This window comes from Epinephelus fuscoguttatus, linkage group LG24 (genome assembly GCF_011397635.1).
Source record: "Epinephelus fuscoguttatus linkage group LG24, E.fuscoguttatus.final_Chr_v1".
Classification (NCBI taxonomy): Eukaryota; Metazoa; Chordata; class Actinopteri; order Perciformes; family Serranidae; genus Epinephelus; species Epinephelus fuscoguttatus.
Window position 1 is genome coordinate 7,126,439 of NC_064775.1, and position 23,951 is coordinate 7,150,389.

General features: G+C 41.2%; 1 protein-coding gene across 1 annotated transcript; it reads right to left on the reverse strand.

The window, feature by feature from the left end:
* Positions 1-4,443: 4,443 nt before the first annotated feature.
* Positions 4,444-21,996, reverse strand: cab39l (calcium binding protein 39-like). The gene is made up of 9 exons (XM_049569889.1): positions 21,743-21,996; positions 13,322-13,448; positions 12,830-12,994; positions 12,397-12,515; positions 12,138-12,306; positions 10,729-10,788; positions 8,980-9,045; positions 8,727-8,870; positions 4,444-8,578 (listed from the first exon to the last, which is right to left on the reverse strand). The coding sequence occupies exons 2-9, from the start codon at positions 13,421-13,423 to the stop codon at positions 8,399-8,401; spliced, it is 1,005 nt and encodes a 334-aa protein (XP_049425846.1). The 5' UTR covers positions 13,424-13,448; positions 21,743-21,996; the 3' UTR covers positions 4,444-8,398.
* Between the last annotated feature and the right edge of the window lie 1,955 nt (positions 21,997-23,951).

Here is a 23,951-nt window from a genome sequence, read left to right on the forward strand (position 1 = left end):
CTGCTGCCGTAGACAACTGTGCGACAACAACACCCCAGGGTTTTTGATATTTCCTGCAGGGAAAAATGATGGTGTGAAATAGCAGAGGACATGTAGTAATAAAATTTTAAAAATAGTGACTTTTACACAGACTACATTATAAACGGGACGTTATTTATTATTCCCTCTGTATTTTTATATTTTTACTTTTTATCTGCTCCTGTTTACCTTGATAAAGTTAATGCATCGCGCCATCATTTCAGACTCAACATTTCCTGTATCCGTTTCCGATTAAAAGCCCCTTGTAACTTGGGTTGAGAGAATCCCTTCATTTTCTAAAAGGCTTTTATTGTGAAAGATTTGCAGGAACTTGTTGTAGAGGATTCAGTGACTTGCATGTTTGCGTACGGTACTTCAAATGTAGCTCCTGCCATCTGGTGGTGCTTTTTACGTTACTACAACATTTCGTCTGGCACATGAACACACACAGTGACTGAAATAGCACTAATAATAATAAAAATAGGACAAGAATAACCTGATGACATCACAACGTCGTGAAGGTGGAACAGTAAGCAACATCCAGGTCAGGCCGCCAGTGACGTGGACACCATGGTACTTGAAGCTATCCACCCTCTACACTGAGGACCTGTTGACATTAAGGTCCCTGCTTCTTCCCAAAGTCAACTATCAGCTCCTGACTTGGCAATAAAATATTTTTTATGTGTATTTTTATTGTTTACGTGTTAATGTAGTCCAAACCAGATTACTGGTGAGGGTTAACTTTTTTCTGGACTAGACTGGTCACAGGATGTGTAGCAGAAAGGTAGCTCAGTGTGATGAACAGATCTTTGTAAGTTGCACATTCAAATCCAAACACTGAACTCAGTACTAGCTGATGCTCAGTGAGTTTTGAATGCCTTTGTCCAAATGAAGTGTGTGATTTTTCTTTGTATATTTCCATGTCCTGCGTGGACTGCCATGAAATGTAATTCTGGTATTCGTGTCCCCCTCAGGACAAGTCAAGATTGAAAACATCCTCATAATGATGATGTTGACAGGTTAATAGAGTTTAAACCTATGTCTTGAAAGCAGAGAGCCAGCCTTCTGAACAGCTGTCTCTGTTTAATTCCTCCGACTAAGACACCTTAACAACTGACTTTTGAATGCCTTTGTCCAAGTGAGAGAGTGAAAATCTTCAACGAAGAGAGTTCATGTGTCTCCAGTTCATTAGCTCAGATGGTAGAAGACAGGTTTGAAGATCTGAGGATCAGGATTCAATTCTCAGGTGAACAGGCACTCCCTTTTGCAAGCTGATGTCTGAAGGAGAAAGTTAAAATGTCCAAGAAACAGACGAAGTATCTCTGGCCTGGTAGCTCAGGCTGTTAGAGGACTGGTTAGAAGTCCTTTGGTTCAAAGTTCGATCCCAGTCCATGGTAGGTGAATTTTAAAGGCCACTGTCCAGAGGAGAGAGTGAAAGGCTCCGTGAAACACAACAGAAGCGTGAGGTGGAATAGCTCAGGCTGTTAAGGTGATGTTTGGCTATTCTAAGTTCGGAAGTTCGATCCTTGTCCAGGGCAGCTGAATTTTAAAGGCCACCGTCCAGAGGAGAGACTTGAAGGCTCCATAAAACACAATCACTGCGTGAAATGGAGTAGCTCAGGCTGTTAAAGCGCTGCTTAGATATTCTGAGATAGGAAGTTCAATCCTTACCCAGGGAGAGTGAATTTTAAAGGCCACTGTCCAGAGGAGAGAATGAATGACTCAGTGAAACACAATTCAAGTGTGAGATGGAGTAGCTCAGAGTGTTAGAGAGCTGCTTGGGTATTCTTAGATCAGAGGTTCGATCCTTACCTAGGGTACCTGAATTTTAAAGTCCAACGCCCAAATGAAAAGGTTAAATGCGCCCGGAGAAAAGGTGACATGGGTAGCAGCAGGATAGCTCAGTTGGTATGATGACTGACCTTAATGCGGGAGACTGGGGTTCAAATCTGGGCAGATTGCTAGTTTGATCCTTATCCGGGGCAGGTGAATTTTAAAGTCCAACGCCCAAATAAAAAGGATAAATGCGCCCGGAGAAAAGGCCATATGTGTAGCAGCAGGATAGTTCAGTGGTTAAGGCAACTGACCTTAGTTTGGGAGACTGGGGTTCCGAACTGGTCAGGTTGATGGTTTGATCCTTATCCAGGGCAGGTGAATTTATAAAGTCCAACGCCCAAATAAAAAGGATAAATGCGCCCGGAGAAAAGGTGATATGTGTAGCAGCAGGATAGCTCAGTGGGTAAGACTACTGACCTTAGTGCGGGGGACTGGGGTTCAAATCCAATGCTACCATATGCACGTCATGGCACGGCATGGGGGAGCCAGGACGCCGGGGAAAGTGGGGATGTCATCATCCCCCACGTTGAGTACAAGATTAATGTATAGTTCACTATAAAAACTTTAACAGTAACATGAATAACCTATTGTAGGATTGTAGACAGGACAGCAGGAAAGGATGGCCTTGGGCATGAACGTGCATGAAGGTGGCTAGGACTGGGGTAACACGGAAGGTGGACTGGATGATAGGAGGGCAGAATAGGAAGGAAGGTATGGTGGAAGTAACACCAGACATTTTTAAGAGACATTTATTGGAAGAAATAAAATGTTGAATGACTTTAACTTTCTTAGTTATTGTTTGTTTATTGTTTCTTAGGATCAACAGTTAAGTTAAATGTATTTTCTCCAAAAAAAAATTTACAGTACACCTACAGTAGCCTTCCTTTCCTATTACCTAGTCCCAGCTACCTTTCCTATTACCTACACTATCATTCCTATTACCCAGTCATCATATCATTCTTACTACCCAGGGCCTACCCTACCTATTACCCATTATCATTCTTACTACCCAGTCCTAGATACCTCACTGCAAACCATAACTTTACTATTACCCACTTAATGTGGGGATGATGACATCCCCACTTTTCCTGGCGTCCTGGCTCCCCCATGCCGTGCCATGACGTGCATATGGTAGCATCAGATTTGAACCCCAGTCTCCCGCACTAAGGCCAGTAGTCTTAACCACTGAGCTATCCTGCTGCTACACGAATCAGCTTTTCTCCGGGCGCATTTATCCTTTTTATTTGGGAGTTGGACTTTATAAATTCACCTGCCCTGGATAAGGATCAAACCATCAACGTGAACAGATTTGAACCCCAGTCCCCCGCACTAAGGTCAGTTGCCTTACCCACTGAGCTATCCTGCTGCTACACATATTGCCTTTTTTCCGGGCGCATTTAGCCTTTTTATTTGGGCGTTGGACTTTATAAATTCACCTGCCCTGGATAAGGATCAAACCATCAACGTGAACAGATTTGAACCCCAGTCTCCCGCAATAAGGCCAGTTGCCTTAACCACTGAGTTACCCTGCTTACACTTATAGTCTTTTCACCGGGTGCATTTAACCTTTTCATTTGGGCGTTGGACTTTATGAATTCACCTGCTCTGGATAAGGATCAAACCATCAACGTGAACAGATTTGAACCCCAGTCTCCTGCAATAAGGCCAGTTGCCTTAACCACTGAGTTACCCTGCCTACACTTATAGTCTTTTCACCAGGTGCATTTAACCTTTTCATTTGGGCGTTGGACTTTATGAATTCACCTGCCCTGGATAAGGATCGAACCACCAATCTTAAAATACCCCAGCAGCGCTTTAACAGTCTGAGCTATTCCACCTCACACTTCTGTTGTGTTTCATGGAGCCTTTCATTCTTTCCTCTGGACAACAGCCTTTAAAATTCAGCTGCCTTGTACTAGGATCAAAAATTAAACCTAAGGACTTCCAACCAGTCCTCTAACAGCCTGAGCTACCAGGTCAGAGAGACTTTGTCTGTGTTTCTTACACATTTTAATTTTCTCCTTCAGACATCAGCTTGCAAAACAGTTCACCTGAGAATTGAACCCTGTTCCTCTGACCTTCAAACCAGTCGTCTACCCCCCTGAGCTAACAAACTGGAGACACACAACGCTGCCTCCTTGAAGATTTTCTCTTGTCCTTAGACAAGCATTAACAAATAAACAAAGGAAGACCATGTATAACTAATTTAAAAATATTCATAGTATATGACATAAAAATGTATGTGCTTGGTTTTGGCCTGACTGTTTTCAACATGTTTTTGAAAACATTTGAGGTGAGAGATGGAGAACGTTGTTTCATATTTAATCAGCGCTGCCTGGTTGGACAGTTTGACTGCAGTTAACAAGCAGTGAATGACACGTTAGCTTTCCAAAAAAGAAGCCCAGTCTTCAGCAGAGAAAGCCTAATCATTTTAAAACAGTCCCTTCATACACTTTGACAGAAGCTCAAATATCTTCAAGGTCCAGACACAAACTACCTGATGGAGTCAGAAATGACATCATCATACTCGTAGTTGACGGATCCACCATCCAGCAATCGAGTTCGGAAGGAGCACACGCACACAAAGAATGCATTCCGATCCTTTTATTTGTCGTGAATGTGGTACAACAGCATCAATGTGGAAGATAAGGTGGCTGCTTCAGAGAGAGAGAGGACACTGGGAAGATAATGTCGGAGTTCTGCTGGGACCAAAGTTGCTCATTGTTTGAGTTGGAGGACTTCTGCATCTGATGACGTATGATATGTCACAGCTTTATAACATCAAAAAAAAGGTGGCATTTTTATTTTTCACCTCGATAACGAAACATGGAGAACTCTTTCCTTTTACACCAGAATGGCGATTCACAGGTTGTTAGTCACTCAGCTGTACTCCACTTACGCCTTTCTTTAGATTTGCTGCATTTCAATGGCAGTTACTGAAATTTACTAAGTGTCCGAATTAACGAAGGTTGTAATTTTCCTCGATCTTGGCTTCATTGAATGTTAAACTTCCAGGGAAGCTCAAAGCAACCCGATGGATGCACATCACATATAGACATAATTGCCAATGTCTTTTTAGGGAGTCAAATATAAAACTAACAGCAATTTAAAGGTGGAATTTTAACCACATTTAGATTTTTCACAGTTAGATTTCACCATCAAATCCAGTCACAACTTTGGCCTCACTCTGCGACAGAATCCCACACATGGTTTGTAATCTGTATGTTGAATCACTCAAAGTGAAACTCTGACCCTGGTCTGTACACAGTGGCAATCAGCTGCAAAAAAGTTTAAAATGTTTCTCTGACGGCGCAACTCAAATATAGTGAGTTAAGAGGTTCACTGCTTAATCACAACAAATATGTTCTGTCCAGAGCATATTTTCATTAACAGGATAATTAAGCTCCCCCTAGAAAGAAATACAAAAAGAAGAAGGGAAAACACACCAAAAGAAAAGGCACCTCTGAATCTTCTCACCTGTCTCTAACCAACATCAGATCCAAATCAGAGCAAAAACACCTGTTACAGTCCAGAAAGAAAAAGGAGTGGAACACAAACACGTCTACAGCTGCTCTCCTCTCTCCTCCGCACAGCAAAGTGCCTCCTGGTAATGTTCAACGCTCTCACTCAACATGGCACTCACTTCAGGTGTACAAACCAGAAACTGTACATGACAAGAAATGAAACTATATATATAAAAAATACCCTCAAGCAGTGAGAAAACAGTGATCAGCTTAAGATGAACAACACAAATCATATTATTATTATTTTTATCATACAGAAAGTGCTATCAGCCACCAGCAAAGAGAACCAGTGATCAAAAATGATTGAAGCTTACTGTACTGATAGCAGCCCAATGCTCAATTAAAAAGGCCCTTCATTTCTTTGACTTTAAATATCCATACAACTGTTCTTTTTTGTTGGCAACAGTGACTAGAACTCCTCTAGTCTCAGTCTAGTCTTGCAGACAAGTGCCAATCTGTGATTTTTGGAAAGGTATTATCATAAACAAATCAGCCTTTATATGTGTGTTCTCAATTTCACACAACTCCTTCAGCCTTTCCCAGAGGTGGGACCAAGTCATTGTTTTACAAGTCACAAGTTACAAATCTTAAGTATCAAGTCATGACAGGTAAGTCCCAAGTCAAGATAGGCAAGTCCCAAGTCAACACAGGTAAGTCCCAAGTCAAGATAGGCAAGTCCCAAGTCAAGACAGGTGAGTCCCAAGTCAAGATTGGCAAGTCCCAAGTCAAGATAGGTAAGTCCCAAATAAAGTCAGCAAGTCCCAAGTCAAGACAGGTAAGTCCCAAGTCAAGATTGGCATGTCCCAAGTCAAGACAGGTGAGTCCCAAGTCAAGATTGGCAAGTCCCAAGTCAAGATAGGTAAGTCCCAAATAAAGTCAGCAAGTCCCAAGTCAAGACAGGTAAGTCCCAAGTCAAGATTGGCATGTCCCAAGTCAAGACAGGTGAGTCCCAAGTCAAAATTGGCAAGTCCCAAGTCAAGATCGGTAAGTCCCAAATAAAGTCAGCAAGTCCCAAGTCAAGACAGGTAAGTCCCAAATCAAGATTGGCATGTCCCAAGTCAAGACAGGTGAGTCCCAAGTCAAGATTGGCAAGTCCCAAATAAAGTCAGCAAGTCCCAAGTCAAGACAGGTAAGTCCCAAGTCAAGATTGGCAAGTCCCAAGTCAAGATAGGCAAGTCCCAAGTCAACACAGGTAAGTCCCAAGTCAAGATGGGCAAGCCCCAAGTCAACACAGGTAAGTCCCAAGTCACCATAGGTAAGTCCCAAGTCAACACAGGTAAGTCCCAAGTCAACACAGGTAAGTCCCAAGTAAAAATAGGCAAGTCCCAAATAAAGACAGCAAGTCCCAAGTCAAGATTGGCAAGTCCCAAATTAAGATGGGCACGTCCCAAATCAAAACCCAAGTCAGGACAGGCAAGTCTCAAATAAACCAAGTCTCAAATTAAAACAGCTGAGTCCGAAGTAAAGAGGAGCAAGTCCAAAATCAAGACGGGCAAGTCCCAAGTCAAGACAGGCAAGTCCCAAGTCAAGACAGGCAAGTCCCAAATTAAGACAGGCAAGTCCCAAGTAAAGAGAAGCAAGTCCCAAGTCAAGTCCCAAGTCAAAGAAGGCGAGTCCCAAGTCAGAACAGTCAAGTCCCATGTAAAGACAGGCAAGTCTCAAGTCAAGATACGCAAGTCCCAAGTCAAAAGAGGCAAGTTCTAAGTCAAGTTTAATGTCAAGACAGGTAAATCCCAAGTCAAGAGGGTGAAGTCCCAAGTCAAGGCAGGCAAGTTCCAGTTCCAAGTCAAGACTGACGCATCCAAAGTCAAGACTGACGCATCCCAAGTCCTTAACCTTGAAACAAGTCACAAGGCGCTCTTCAACAAAAGTAATGGCAATATTAAATTTACAAAAATCACAAAAGCTTTTTATGATTTGCATTTATCTCTTAAAACAAGTTTGTTAAAAAGTCAACAATTAAGCTAACGTTACTAAGCATTAGCTTGCTAACTATGCTGACATTAGCTTTGACTTTGTGACTGTTCTTTGTGCAACTTCAAATGTCCAACTAAATTGGGAGTTGCATGTTATTGTCAGTAATTCTCAACCCCCAGGTTTTGCATACTGCAATTAGTTTTTTTTGACCACTGCATTTTTTTTGTACGTGAACTAAAGCTTTGGGCTTGGGGGAAAGTATCAAGTGCTTTCAAGTCAAAAGGCTCAAGTCCAAGTGAAGTCGCGAGATATTGGTGTTTAAGTCCAAGTCGAGGTTCAAGTCTTTTTTTGATTTTCTTGAGACTAAATTAAACTAATTTGTGACTCGAGTCCACGCCTCAGGCCTTTCCCTTGTTAAACTAGCAATGCTAAAATCTGCTAATAATGAAGTCTGATGATGCTTTTCAGTTTCAGAGAGAGAAAACTAAGCGAACGTTGGCTTTGGCAGTACAACAAAAAGACGTTTGGCTAGCAGAAGGCAACTGAGAGTTACCGCTGCCATTTGGCTTACAAAGCTTTTAGCAATGACCAAGAATGTGTTTTTGCCTGATCCCGAACAGACATGTTGACCCAGCTTAAAAAAAAAAAAAAAACAGAACAGAAATACTTCTCTTGTTTTATATTTGCAGCTACTTCATTTAAACAGTTAAGGAATTAAATTGTGTGCAGCAACTAACAGAGCGCCCGCAACTGGCGAGTGATACAAAAATGGTCACGTCTGTTTATGTCCGACCATTTTGGCCGAAGCTTTTTAACCGCTGGTTCTCCCAACAGAGCAAATCAGCTGCCTCCAACACCATGAGTTGTGGCACTACATGCTACAGATGAAAAAAAAAAATTCATGAGAAAAATTTACAAAAGAAAGATCAGTGATTGAGAACTACTCTTGCACAAGTCTTAAATGAACCAACGAAGAGAAAAAAAGAAAACGTCGAGAAGATTTTTTGAAATAGAATAACCGTTATTGTTAATGTGTTTTTTTTCTACTGTATGTCTTCCTATTGATAAAAAGTTGAGGGTCGAGGGCAGGGAGGGGTGCTTCTCTAAGAAGCCGGTTTCTTCAGATCCCTGATCTGTTTGATTAAGTAGGTCTTCTCGTCGTTGAACTGCTCGTCGTCTGTGCGATCCTTCTGGAAGTTGCTCAAGAAGTCGATTAGTTTGGTCTGGTTCTTGAGCAGGATGTCGACGATTGGCTGCGTCTTGTTGGGGTTTGCTACAAAAACCTGACGGCGGCAACAGACAGACATTTTTACATATGACAGATACAAAGAATTTACCATCTCTACATGCTGTGTCTGGGTTTCAGTAGACTTCAACAGAATATTACTGAACGGGTTCATGATTGCTGTGTTTAGAGCGTGGCATTTTTACCTTGAAGACATGGAAGGCCTCAAACTGGATGTTGGGGCTCTTGTCTCGTAGCAGATTCATCATCAGCTTGAGATTCTCGGGCTTGCTGATGTAGCGTGTCATCACCGTGAAGTTATGTCTGTCCAATAACAGCTCACCCAGAAGCTGGAGGGGAGAGAGAATTAAACGCAAGGTGGCAAATATATTAGCGAGGTCCACGAATTAATGCTCAAGTAATGATATATATTGTAGACATTGCTCTGTAAAGTCAAACCTTTAGAGACTGCCTCTTGGTGACGTAGTTCTCAGAGTGCAGCAGCTTCTCATAGTCTGCAAACACCTGCAATTACATAAAAAACACATTTTGTTATGGATTATTATTGAGATGGAATTCTCATTTCACAGACAGACAGTATACTAAAACATATTCTTGACAACATGCAGTAACAGAACCTTATTTGATCGAGCAGTAATTGACATGACTGGCAGCTGCGTTAGAGACTCCTTTCAGAAACATATTTTAGTGTACTGTTTACCTGTAACATGAGAACGTTTGCTCCAGCTGGTAGGCGGTGCTTTGCATTGGTCCAACTGTTTTTAACATAGCAGCCGGCTCACAAACTTCCTCATTTTACAGCTCAACAGTCCACTAAAATATGTTTCTGGAAACAATTCAGGTGAGATATCGTCAATGCAGAAACAGAATTCGTATTTGATCAGTGCTAGCTAGTTTGGTTTGTTTTCTGAGACAGTTATTGTACCATGAAAGTCTCATACCGTTGCAACCCTACAGCAGCGCCAGAACAAAGCATGACCCAAAAGCCTGAGCAAACTTTCTCGTATTACAGCTAAACCGTACACTAATAATGTTTCAGAAAACATCTGATGTGAAAAATTGTCGATGCATATTTGATTAACGCTGCCTAGTTTGGCAATTTGACACAGTTCGGTTTCACGGTTTCAGCAAATATGACAAGAATTGTTTTTTATAAACATTACCGACTACAGCTTTAAAGACAAGCCATAATGACCAAAAACTACTGAGATGTGGGTGTTTAAACAAGGAAAAACACTTATAACAAAGAGGAAGTGGATAAAATGGGAGATTCCATTCTTTCACTTCCTCCAAACCTGCAAACAAGAACTTTCTCTGACGTTTTCATCCCAGTGCCACCCTATTATCTTTATCTAACAGATCATTAGAATGCCTCTGTGTATATTGTGTTTTGTGTCCCTTACTCTTGATAGCTCTTTCTCTCTGAACTGCAGGATTAAGGGAATAGTATAGTTTTGTAGTAAATCACAGGTAATTAAATCAGTCAGAGCTAACTTGTGCTGCTGTAAATGTACCTGAGCAGGTCACACGATTAATCAAAGTGCCATATTTTGGCTCCTGCAGGGCTTCACAGAGACATCTGTCAACATATAACATCCAGGTAAAAAGGCAGTGTTGTGTGGGGTTTCTACAGCCTGAGACCCCTAGGGGCCCTCTGTATGAAAGGGGTCCCTCTGCCTGGGGAAAGTGACAGCACAGAGCAGCGCTTTCATCGAGACGAGATGTGACAGTAAGTGGAATTTTCACTCATCCAGCTTTCCTGGAACTTTAAATGTATTAGTAAATACTTTATGTCTAAGTGTCGTCTATTCTGGATACATGACTGGGCCACTGAACACGGCAGTGACTGACATCCGATCCTGTTATGTATCCCAGTGTGCTCCCTCTCTTGGGGTCTTTTCTCGTCAAGCTGCCATTTAGAGCTGGGGACAGTGTTTGTTTATACTTCCAAATTGCGCTCGGCAACTAATGTTGCGTGACCTACGTGGGAGGCCAGTGTATGGTTCATGGTTGCGGTCAGGGATGGGGGGGGTGGTGTGTGACGCAAGTTAGAGACTAAAAAAAGTTCCACCTGGTAATGCTGGTTCAAAATAACGGGGCGAACTTGCATTAACATGTGGGAGCTCAAACATTCATCATGTGTTCTGCAGACTTATCCTCAGTGAGGTAAAACTACAAATCACTCACAGCATCGTAGTTCTGTTCGAGGAACTCGGCCACGAGCACTTTGTGTCTTGTCAGGAGATCCTGTGATTAAAGACCAAAAAATAAACAGTTAATCAAGTATGTCAGATAGCAGAGCTAAACATTAAACATTTGTGTCGTTTTCAGTGTCCCAACATAGCAGCCGGTCAGTTTTAACAGGAAATATCGACTTTCTGTCTGTCCGTCTGGAAAACCATACCACTGACAAGGAAGGACATCTGAAGTTGAATTCTCCTCAAGTGGAAACTAAGTTAGGAGAAGGTATTTTGTGTTATCATTAAAAGATAGCAGAGCAAAAGATTTTCCTGCACTCCTCTTCCTCAGCCACTCTTTCCTGTGAAGTCCCTCAAGGCTCCATCTTAGGTCCTATTCTCTTTTCGTTGTGCAAGCTTCCTCTCGGCCAAATTATTATTATTATTATTATTATTATTATGTTTATTAAAATATTGGCAGACTTGAGTCAAATGCCACTGATTTTTATTGAGATAATGAGAAAATTTGTCATGAGAAAACAACTTTTGTTTTTTTTTGTCATTTAACTTTTCTATTTTCAGATAATCAGCACAAAAGACAAACATAAACACAAACAGGACAGACTAACAAAAACACATCTCTGCAGTGTTCATAACAGTAATAAATGAAAAGTCCATCAGCACAGCACTAATTATTATATCATCAGGTGACCTATTTTACACAAAAAGCCTGAAAACAGACATAAAATGATACAACCAAAGCCAAAGAAGCAAACTCCCACTGTCTCCATCAGTTTTTCACAAATTGTAGTGTCTGGCACCTATGACATATTTAGTCCGCTTATAAAAGACAAAAACTGTTTCCAGACAAGCAAATATGACTCTCGATGGTTGGGCACATTGCTTATCATTAACTCAAATGATGCATTCTCTGTCATTAACTCAACCCACTCTCTATATTCAGGTCTAACTTGGCTTTCCAGTAGCGGAGGATGACTGTAGCAGCTGAGATGAATCCTGTATTTTCCAGTAAACCCATTTTATGAAGACGGACAGGTGTAAAATAATATCAGTGACGTATCTTGTAATGTGTAAATTTTCCCTGAGCTTCTCTTGTACACTAGCCTGCATCGGAGATATTTATCAATGTTCAAATTTAAAGTTCCTCCAAAGTGAAGTGTATGCCTGCTTCTATTGGATTTGTCTCTTGTCTGTGATGAAGCTTCAACTGGACTGAAGGGGGCAGTAAGTTCTTGTTCTATTTCTGTCCATCCTAGATGATTGCTCTCATTTATCCAGTGTTTTGCCAATTTAGCAAACTCAAAGGCCACACTGTACAACTCTACTTTGGGTAGGGAAAGCCCACCATTACTTGTTAAGGGTAACATCATGGACAAGTAAAGCAGGAACAGGAGGTACCTTGAAGGTGGCGAAGGCGTCCGAGGCGATGTCAAAGGTGGACATCTCCACGTAGTTGAAGAAACTGTGGAAGTGTTCCGACTGGAGAACTATCTTGGCGAGTGGCTCGTGGCGGATGCACTCCCTCAGCATGATACCGCAATTCAACGCTACCTGGGGTGTCTCGTACCTTTGGACGCAAAAAGAGAGTTTCCGCGTCACCTCTTTGGAAAGCAGACTGTGTACAGTATGTGTGTGTGTGTGTGTGTGTGTCTCTCACCCTTTCAGCAGTATAAAGAGGATCTCTTGATGGGAACAGAAATACTCGACAGTGGGGCTCCTCGTCCCAATCTGCCTCCTCAGGATGTTGTTGAAGATCTGACACACATCCTTCTTCCCCTGGAAACACACACACGCGATCAGACAAACACTTAACCCCGATTAATGTAAATTTCCAGCACAGAGCTTTTATTTTGAAGTACCGTTTCCTGATCGGGATGATATGATGTAACTAAACAAGCCGGCTGGAGGATAGTGTCTGGTTGCCATGGAAATGACTGAACCCTTCCGCCGAAGCATAAATTGAAAATGCTCTGTGTTCTGTCCTGTTCTTGTCACAGTCATCTGTCCCCCCTTCTTTCTCTGCACTTCTCTTTCGCTCCATAACTGAAGAATGAAGACGTGAAGACACCCCTCCACCCCTCCCTCCTTACCTCGAAGTCTATGACCTGCAGGTTTTCTACCAGAGACATCAGCAGGCCGCTGTTGTACAGCTCCTGGGCCAGCTGGGCCACCGTCTCAGTGTGAGGCTCCTTGTCATTGCTGCCGTACAGGATCTCCTTCATGGACACCAGACACTTGGACACCTCCTCAGATGCCTGGAGAACAGAGGGGGAGATGTTTGATAGGTGCTTCACAAGCAGGACACAATGTGGAGGAACACAAAAGCAAATATGGACTTTAAACAAACATTACAGGGAAAGGGAGAAATCTGAAACTGACATGAGCCTGAACTCTTGTGTGTGTGTGTGTGTGTGTGTGTGTGTGTGTGTGTGTGTGTGAAAGAGAGAGCGTAAACTGTTTTGACAGTGAAGTGTCAGGAGATGACAGGACCAGGCTGTTCCATGGTCCCATTTCACAAAGGACTGTCACCCTCGAGCCCCTGGACACCCAGACATTTACACGCACACACTGTCCATCTCTACCTTGTCTGTCTTCTTGTCCTGTTTGACCAGGATGGCCAGGTTTTCCTTCAGTGTCTTGACGATATCCGCCGGAGTCTTGTGGGATTTACCGAACAGCGGCATGATGGACACACACTCGCCTTGGGACCTGGGACAAACACACACACACACACACACACATGCAGGGCACATAAATGAGCAGCCAAAGACAAGCTGGATGTTTAGTTCCTAAACCAGAGAAACTTGGCTTTGTGTGAACAAGTGCACATCTGCTTCGTAACATTTCAGTGACATTTAGGAGCTCGCCAGGTTTTCTAGGAGACAGAATAATAGACGAGAGCCCAACCAACACTTAAATTTGAGGCTGACTTAGACAATATTTTAAAAATTTTAGCAAACACGTGACACATGGGACGTACTGTACTGTAGACCAGGAAGTGTGTCACAATGTCTGACACAGAAGAAACACAAGTAGTTTCTCACAACAATCTAAATGTTGTTTCACAGGTTTTTCAGCCTGCAGAGAACACTGTGGTCCTCGGGGAAATTTACACTGAGTGCTGAATTGTTTTTTGCATTATTGGAAAGGAAAATTAGCAAATTTAAATTATACAAAAATCAGAAAATATCAGTCTTTAGAGGCCCATCCCAGCCCGACGAGTTCATAAAGAATTCCTGGAATGGATGAATTTTTAAACTCTTTCTTCATGCAGCTGGTGTGACGACTGAACAAAGGGCCGCACAGACAGACGTAACTATGTGGTGTGTGTGCGTGCTAGGATTCCCGTAGCACCTTAAAGACACATTCCAACGTCATCTCTCGTCTGCATGAGCGACAGCTGCAGCCCCTTTGACACCAAACTCTTCAGACAGTCAAAGTCATTACATTGGATTGGTATATAAGATCAGGAACAATGAGGGATTTGCTGCTCAGGAAATCTCAAATTCCTCCTAAACACTGCACCAATGTCAGTTTCTGAATCATTTTGAGGCAAAGCAGGCCTGCACTTGGTCACTGTCTTGAATGCATATGATCCATATAATATAGTTATGCTTTATTTCATACTATCTGCGTCAGGCTCAGGTTGTATTTTGCCCTGGTGCTGTCAGAATGTCATAGACTGTTTGGTATCAACAGTTAAGGATGGGCCGTTAGACTGTAGGTTACTACAGTATTGTGTTGCAGCCACACACCTTACTGATGCACTGCTGAGGAACGGCCAGAAAAGTGGTTTATGCAGAACATTATGATGTCACAGTGAAGCTGACCTTTGACCTTTTGGATATTAAATGTCATCACTTCACTGTTTTATCCTCTTAGACATTTGTGTGAAGTTTTGTCATAATTAGCATATAAATTCTTGGGTTATGGCCAAAAACATATTTTGTTAGATCACACTGACCTTGACCTTTAAACCTTTGACCACAAATTTCTAATCAGTTTATTCTACATTCTATTCTATTGTGTCAAAATTTTAAAAATTCCCTTACCGTAATCTTGAGATATCTCCTTCATAAAAATGGACCAGACAAGGTCACAGTGACTTTGACCTTTGACCACCAAAATCTAATCAGCTCATCCTTGAGTCCAAGTCAACCTTTTGCCAAATTCAAAGAAACACCCTCAAGGCGTTCTTGAGATATCACGTCCAAGACAATGAGACAGACAATGTCACAGTGACCTTGACCTTCGACCTATGACCATCAAAAAAGAATCAGTTTACTGAGTCCAAATGGATGTTTGTGCCAAATTTGAAGCAATTCCCTTGAGGCGTTCTTGAGATATTGCGTTCAAGAGAATGAGACAGATAAAGTCACAGTGACCTTTTTTTTTTTTTTTTAATTAAAGATATTTTTGGGGAGCATTTTTTTGCCTTTAATGGACAGGACAGTTAAGTGTGAAAGGGGGAGAGAGAGAGAGGGGATGACATGCAGCAAAGGGCCACAGGCTGGACTCGAACCCGGGCCGCTGCGGCAACAGCCTTGTACATGGGGCGCCTGCTCTACCACTAAGCCACTGACGCCCCAAGTCACAGTGACCTTGACCTTCAACCTATGACCATCAAAAACGAATCAATTTATTGAGTCCAAGCGGATGTTTGTGCCAAATTTGAAGCAATTCCCTTGAGGTGTTCTTGAGATATCGTGTTCACAAGGATTGGACAGACGTCAACCCGACCAAGGCTCTCGCCAGCGAGAACGCATAAAAACACTGGTATGAGAAAATGTATTTATATTATCTACAAACTGAAATTGTCACGTCAGGCATTTAGTAGTCTCAGTATGTGTCTGACCTTCACCCACATATATTGAAAAGATCTTGGAGGTAGGGCCTCGTTTCTGCTGCATGGTTCAGCTGACCCGACTCACTTTTGGTATTAGGTCCTTTTATTTATTTTGTTTTCCACTACAGCTAGTACCCCTTCAATGGAGGTGGGATTAAAAGCTGATTGCCATAGCAACGCTGTGTTTAACTGCTTCAAAGCGACACTCATTGGGATCCTTTCATCGGCAACAGTGACTTCACTTCATCAACTGTACAGTATTTTGCATGCAGGATGTCTTGAGTTGCACTAGTGACGATTCTCTGACCCATAAGTGGTCTCCGCCTTCTAGGATCAGCTCAGCTCGCTTGGAACCTCAAAGGAGGGGTTACCAAAAAAATGATGAGGTACTATCCACAACTTTTGCTAATGGAAAACCAAAATGGAGCAAGTCGAGGTAAGTAGAGCTGTGCTGTACCATTCAGTGGAAACACAGCAAAGGTGACCAGAGTGAACAGCCAGTCGACAATAAGACTGTGCACTTAGCAGACGCCCAGAGAGTTCTTTGGACTTCATGGTCTGGTTTTTGTCCTGAAATGCAGTGTGAACTCTGGGACCTTATAGACACAGGTGTGTGTACCTTTCTACACCGTGTTCAGCCAATTCAGTCTACCACAGGTGGACTCCACCATGTTTTGGACACACCTCATGGATCATCAAAGCAAACAGGATGCACCTGACCACAATCTGGAGTACCACGGCATAGCATACTTATGCAAATGAGAGATTTCAGGTTTTCTTTTAATACATTTGCAAAATCAATAACACAAAGTGTGCAGAAAGTGAAGGGGTCTGACTAGTTCCTGAAGCCACTGTGTACCATTGTACCATCTATACATGCAAGACGTACAGAAAAGAGAGAGAATCTGGTCAAGTCCACGACTTGAGCATGAGCGTTTAAAGGATCCAGGAGGCAGCGGCGGCCTTCAAAATCCAGGCCGGGTCAGGAACAGGCAGAGAACTTGTGACTGCTAATCCTCATGTGGGAATGTAAAAGGGCATTACCCTCCCTCTTCACTCCAACTCCAACCTTCATTCCTCTCCATCTACATCTGCTCCTGTTCCTCAATCCACTCCATCCAAGCTGCATTTCTACTACACACACCTTGAGTTGTACACCTTCTCTCTGGTTACGCTACTGACACAAAGCGGTGAACTCCAAGCTGTACGACCCGCCTTATTACATCAACTTTGCTGCACTGCAAAGATCACATTAAAAGATATAAAACTGCTCAATTAATACCATTTTGAGAATCCCAAAGGGGGCCGGAGGGAGGGTTCTTCAATGCCGACGAAAACAAGAAAACAGCTCGAATTGGAATCACAAGGTTTTCACCTGACAAAGACAAAACCTCAGCTGAGTGTCTTCACTTCATCAGGGAAATGCAAAAATACTTTGTCCACGAGCTGCTAAGTGCACAAAATATTTCAGTCGCCTTCAGAGACAAATATAAAAACAAAAAACACCCTTTAACATGATGCATCCATTTGCACTAACTCACTTTATTACCAGGTTACATCATGCCCACACAGCTACAGCCTGGTCAATATTTGTCAAAGGATAAGCAGGCAATGAGGAAGTAGTTATCAAACTCTGCTGCCGTCTAATCCAATCATATTGTAAACTACTGTGTCAGACGTCTAACGTTTCCACTCTGTCGTCTGTGACCGAATGCTTCTGGTTATTACAAGAGTACTTAAAGGGGCCATTTAATCATCTAATAACACCTCTTTGAGTCGTGGAAAGCTTATGCTCGAGGTAACTGTGAGTGAAGCCTTCATTTTCACTTGTAGCCTGCTTAAGACTGGCTAAATGTTATGTAATGGAATTAATCTGGTGCCCACTGGGCCTGAACGCACACAGCTAGCTGCTCTGTTTAAGTGTAATCTGACAGAGAAAGGCTCCACGTTGACCCAAATATTAATTTTTCAGATGTAATTATGAGAGAACAAATACAGCACAGTTTAAATCTGATTGTGAAGATTGATTAAACACATAGACATATTTAGGTAACAGCAATTATCACCTTCATTTCAACACGAAAAAACAAGTTAATTGTTTTTATTTGGAATAAAGTTGGAGCAAGTCTTACAGCACATCAGTTTTTTTAATTTAGTTTTTTAATTTAGAGATTTTTTTGTTTTTTCTTCTGGAGTTTCAATAACCACACATATCAATACATAAGGAAGAGATGCGGCTACATATATGATTTATTATGAATACTCTGCAATGAAACTTAATAAAAATTTGATCGCAAAAGTCTGACAGCACATCATAATTACAGTTTTTTTGCCTTTTTGAAAATAATGTAGTAAAGCGATTAAATATTAGTGAGGTATTTGTGGTACAATAAATAAAAACAAACTTACAAAGGATATTTCAACCCTTGAGAAAACTGTTATTGGTAAAACATTAGGCAGGAAGAAATTAATTAATAAATTTGAAGAAAAAAAAGTAAAAAAAAAAAAAACAACCTCGATACATGTTTGGATATCTTGCTGACCATCTGCATAATGCAAGAAAATATAATACGTAAATAATCAATAATAATAATCCAACAATTGTTTAACTTCTCTTGTTCCAATCGTAAAATAAATGCAAGTTCGTCCATCACAAAAATGTAATGGATTACATCAATCCAAGCCTCAACCATGGGATAACCGTTTTTTAAAAAATATTTCTGTCAATGCAAGGAGTCCTAACTTGTAACTGTATTATTACAAAAATAATTAAATGTATTATCACCTCTCCCTTTCTTTCTGTAAAGCTGCTTTCCAAATAAATGCTAATTTTAACACTTAAAGGTTTAAATCAGAAATGCTTCACAGGCTTCATAGCTGCAGTTGGTCGTTTTTATGAAAAATAACTTCTTGTCAAATTTGCTTGAACTGTCACTACATCCACGCAATGATACGAAACAGACAAACTGTTCCTCCTCCTCGTAGCGCCTTTAATGGCATTTGCCAGAATCCACTGCGGTTGAAGGAAAACAGCCAATCAGAGGATATCAAAGCATATTTTAGTGTACTGTTTGTCTGTTAAATGAGAACGTTTGTGACCCAGCTGCCGTGTTGAAAACAGCCAAGTAGGACTGAAGCAAAATAACGGTTTTAACATATACTGTGATATAAAAGTTGACAGTTATCATACCATATATATTCACTTATCTACGCTATTGAAAAAAAAAATGTTCTGGACGGAAAACTTCACCTTTATTTTAGTTATTTTTAAAGGGGATACTTTTTATACGTGTTTTCGTAAACAAAATGGTTTTAGTTATAGTAATAAAACGTTTGTTCAAGCAAAGATTACCCTTCTGTTTCTATCACGTTAAGCGTTGATATTTTCTGAGACAGTTATCGCACCAAGAAAATCTCATACCGTTGAAACCCTACACCTAAGCCGGAGGAAACGTTCTCGCATTACAGCTGAACTGTACACTAATATGTGTTTCAGAAAACATCTGAGGTCAAAAAACCGTCAATGCATATTTGATTAACGCTGCCTAGTTTGACAGTTTGATCGCAGTTCACAAGCAATGACTGACAACTGATAACTTACCAACTGTAGGCTTAATGGTTTTGTCTCAAAAAAAACATGTTAGAAATTGTCAAAAATTGCACATCACAATGATCTAAAGCCAAAAGTCACATCTTTACATTGCTTGTTCTTTCTGACCAACTATCCAAAACCCAAAGATACTCTGTTTATTGTCACATAAGACTAAGAAAAACAGAAATTATCCACAACTAAGAGCCTCAAAATTCTGCAATGACTAATATTTTTGCTTGAAAATACCTTAAATGACTATCAAAATTACTTTTCTGTTGATCAATTAAGTGATTAATTGGCCCTATTCTGCCATACCAACCCCTAGAAAAATTAAGAAAACATCAGATCCCAGTAACACACACTGTAACCAGTAGTTACACTGGTAGTGGGTGGCCTTCATGACTAATCAAAGTCATTCCAGTGTTGCAAGATAGTTATCTGTCACACCTAGATGTCAGTCTGCCACTCTAGTAGTGAATACAAGTCAGACATTTCATGGCTCATACTAAAAACAGGTTTCACATCGGCATCAGGGACGTCATGTACACACCGACTCGCATGAGTTGTAATATTCTGATTCAATATGCAAACTTCAAATCGATGGTTAATTTGTATGGCTTGTATTGTGTCTGTGCCCGCCTTTTATTGAAAATTGAATGCGTTCAACAATGTGATGAATGTATCGCCTTTCAGGGAAGAAGAAAGGTGGCTGCTTTTAATTTGACAGCGCTTCCTCCTGACCGCCTTGGAATGCAGAGACAGCCATTCATGATACAACTGGAATTTAAGTAATCAAGGAGGAGGTTTAACCCTTAACACCTCCACTCAGCATGAATACAACAAAGTCTTTTTTTAATTGAATAAAAGTTAAATTAAACAGGATTTACTCCTTCCTAAGAAGGCATCTAAAACATTTTGAGAACATCTTGAATCTCTTTTTAAAGGCCTTGAAACACTCTGGCTTGCTCCTAATTCCACCTTAAAAACGTAGTCCTGCTCTTTCTGTGCTACAGAGCCAGCTCCCAGAGATATCAGGATCTAATTGTTTGAACTACACCACAGCCCCATCTCTAACTACAAAGAGACGTTCTCTGAGCAGACGTTCACAGTGAAATCATCCTCTCCGAGGCAACATGGGAGGAACGCTCCCTGAAAAGGACAAACACCGGCTCATCAAGTCCAATCCTGAGATTGTTAACGATGTGAATGGGAAACAGAAGGATTTCTCGACTGCCACAAATGTCCCTGTGCAAAAGCAGCCCAATAATACGATGAACCCTGACACCTGCCTGTATTTAATGCGCTTCACTGAAGCATACGGCACAACAATAAAGACCGGTACTGAAATACATGACGTGGGGTGTGACTGTACGTTCAGGTCCTTCAACCGTAGCCTCATCCAGACTGACAGACCTGCAAGCTGCTTTACAGTTGCTTCACCAGGGGAGTTTATAGGTTGCTGTAGTTATGTGCACAGTCAGTAAGGGTTAATATTCCGATTGTGGTCTGTCTATATGTCAGCACAAGTGGAGAAAGCCAGAGTTTGGGGCAGTAAGGTAGCTTTAAAAATAAAAGCCAAGCAGATTTGGACGTATAAAATATTGACCCAAAACAACACTGAAATTATTAAATTAACAGCCTTATAAGTGCTTAAGCATTCTCAGATACACAGTAAGTGAAAAATCAATGTGCTTATTTTCAATCATAGAGTTGCTAATATTATTGTCTGTCCATTGTTTTATATATCATTAATGATGTCACATCAATCAGCAATTAGAGGCTGATCCTTGCAAAGGTAAATGACATTAGAAATATTAATTGCAGTTGGAGCCAGACTGTGGCTGCAAAAAAAAAAAAAGCTATTAATTGTATTCAATGTTTATCAATTGTACAATTATTCCTCCTATTGGTCTATTATTAAATCTACGAAATGTAGGAAAGGCTGTATTTACTTGATATTTCTCCCAAATTGTTAATCAATTATTAAATTTGTCGGTGATTATCTTTCTGGTGATCTATTAATGATCTATTGATGATCTATTGAACTAATAGTTTCAGCCCAATGACAAATTTTATTGTGAAATACGTGACCGGAAGCTGCATTGTTGTCGTTCTCGCTAGCATGACGCGGGTCGTCTAAAGTAACATAGCAAGGAGGAAAAAGACAAACACCAAAAACACACACTGCATTCGTGCTGCTGGGGAAATAAAGATCCTGTGAAACAGCGTGTTGGGAGGAATGGGAGCCCAAAGCGCAGCTGGCAGTAAATAACATATAAGGCCGCATAAACAGTCCCGGACAATGTGATTTAACAAGGCTACACCCCTCTCGCCTCCAGGCTAAACTCCCTTTTTGTTTGACAGATTTCCAAAGCTAATCACAGTAGTCTGCACCATTTCAGACACAACTGCCACAAAGGACGTTAGAGGCGTCTCACTTCTCAACATAGCAAACATTTCAACCCGAAGCGAAGTTACAAAGACTGTCAAGGGCAATAATATCTCTCCATTAAGATGACTGGAAGCTATCGCTCTTCGACAGTATGGGCTAGAAATGATACCTACAGTGGGAAGATGTTTGGTGGGGTGTCTTTAAATGTCTTGACCGCTCCTGTCCCGGTTCACAGCGCAGCCGAGCCTCCCAGATAGGCGTCTGCCGTCACGCCAGGGCTGTTTGTTGGCAGGAAAGTCCGCTAAAAATGTGTGCGATACAATTTGAAATGTGAGGAATCTGTTAAGAAGCCAGTGCAGAATCCCATCTGGTCGCTTTCCAGTCGTCTGTCAAGCTAGCGCGATAAAAATCTGAACGACTTCCGGTGTTAACGTTCATAATAAAAACTGCGCGAGCAGTCTTCCGTTTAAAATAACGGAGGAACAAGGGGGAGGGAGGTCGAAATTAAAACTTACACAACTACTAGTAAGCGAAATACAGCCATCTTTTAAAAATTCAACCAACATTTCGCCTGTTAATACATTATTTCGACGGTGCATATGTAAAATTGCTTTATACAGCAAAGCCGTCACTTCCGGTAGCCGTTTGGCTCCCGCGTGCCAACTTAATACATCTGTATCTTTCCAGCCGCGGCTGAGTCTCGTTCGCATCCTCTCCTATCAAGTCCTTCTCGCAACCTTGCCTCACATTTTACGGTTATAAATGGCATTCAAACTATTAAAAGTACAACTTGAGTCACGATTCTTTAATTTAAGACATGTTGCGAGATATAACTTCCCTTTCTGCTCCACTGACAGGGAATAATAAAGGAGAGGAGACACGGAAGGTCGGATGCTGTTCATATTCGAACGCAGCCCGTGCCGAACCATGATAGTCTAAACTGGAAAAAGCCCATTGGAGGTTAGATTCCACGTGGTTCGAATTACACTTCCGGATCACAACGCATCATTTATAGCACTGGCAGTGTTATTAAACTAGTAAAAGACTGATAAACATATAAAAATTGAGTCAGTTATCAATTATAATCTTAATAAAATAAAGTCAACTGGATTTTAATCCTGTAAAAAAGGCAAAATCCAAAAAAAAAAGGGAAACCATCTCAGACTTTATTAAAGCTGCTTTTAATTTTTACATACAATTCAGAATTACATATGTACAAATATACACAGATATGTCTCATTATTATAATATCTTTATATCAACACCATACTCAGTAGATACAATAGGAAAATAAAGACAGTGGTTGCTGCAATGTGCTGCATAAAACTAAAAAATAGAACCCTTCTCGTCTCTCCGGCCTCCAGGTCAAAAAGTACAAATCATTCGACAAGCTTTATATCGTGTGATCGAGATAGAACACTGAAAAGTTTAGTGCCCGTGTAAACTTTCAGGAGGGCAGAAAATAAACTCTCACAAAATACAACAGTGCCTGGTAAAAAGACTCGCCCTGTTCAGGACTTTGACATGAGAGGTTTATGAGGAACATGCGACACAGAGAGATGGGACACAGAGAGACAAGGAGACTCGCAAAATCCTCTTCACAATGTACATGCTCTCGAGGAAAAACAATGTGAGGTATAGAGGACACATCTGTACAAGTGTAACATACATTTCTCAGTCTTACAGAACTTACACAGATCAACACATAAAGCCAGCCACAGTTTACTCTCTGGTTTAGCTCACAGTTTGACACAGAAAGGCCTTCCTTTTTTCTGGAGAAGAATCTTCCCTTTCATAGGGACGACACGCGTGTTGTGATTAGAGGAGAAAAGTGGTTCTCAGCGAAAACAATCACAAGCACTAATCATAGCCCGGGCTGAATTTAAAGGCATAGTTTCAATTTTTTGAAGTGTGGTTGTATGAGTTACTTATCCATAGACAGCATATTACATGCAGTAGATTTAAGTCAGCACGCCCCCAGTTTGGAGAAGCAGGCTGGAGTCTGACACAGAAGCTAAGCAATGCACTGCTGTGGATGGGGGCCAGCAATAAACATATTTTAGCCACCTAAAAAAATCCCACTTAAAGAAAATCAACATCAGTTTAAGAGTTCGCTATATTGAGAATATCTCAACTACTTTGCCTTTAATAGCTTCAGTTCCCCAAAACCACCAGACCCCATTGACAAAAACAGTAATTTAACCTCACCGAATATGGGACCTGCTAGCCTACTGCTGCTTTGATTAGTGAGTTAGTTTGTGTCATTGTGTGACTTTGGTGAATCAAAACGAACCCGTTTAATCGCCAAAGTCACACAATGACATAAACAAACGAACTGAGAGAGGCAGCAGTACACCAGCAGGTCCTGTGTTCAGCAATGTT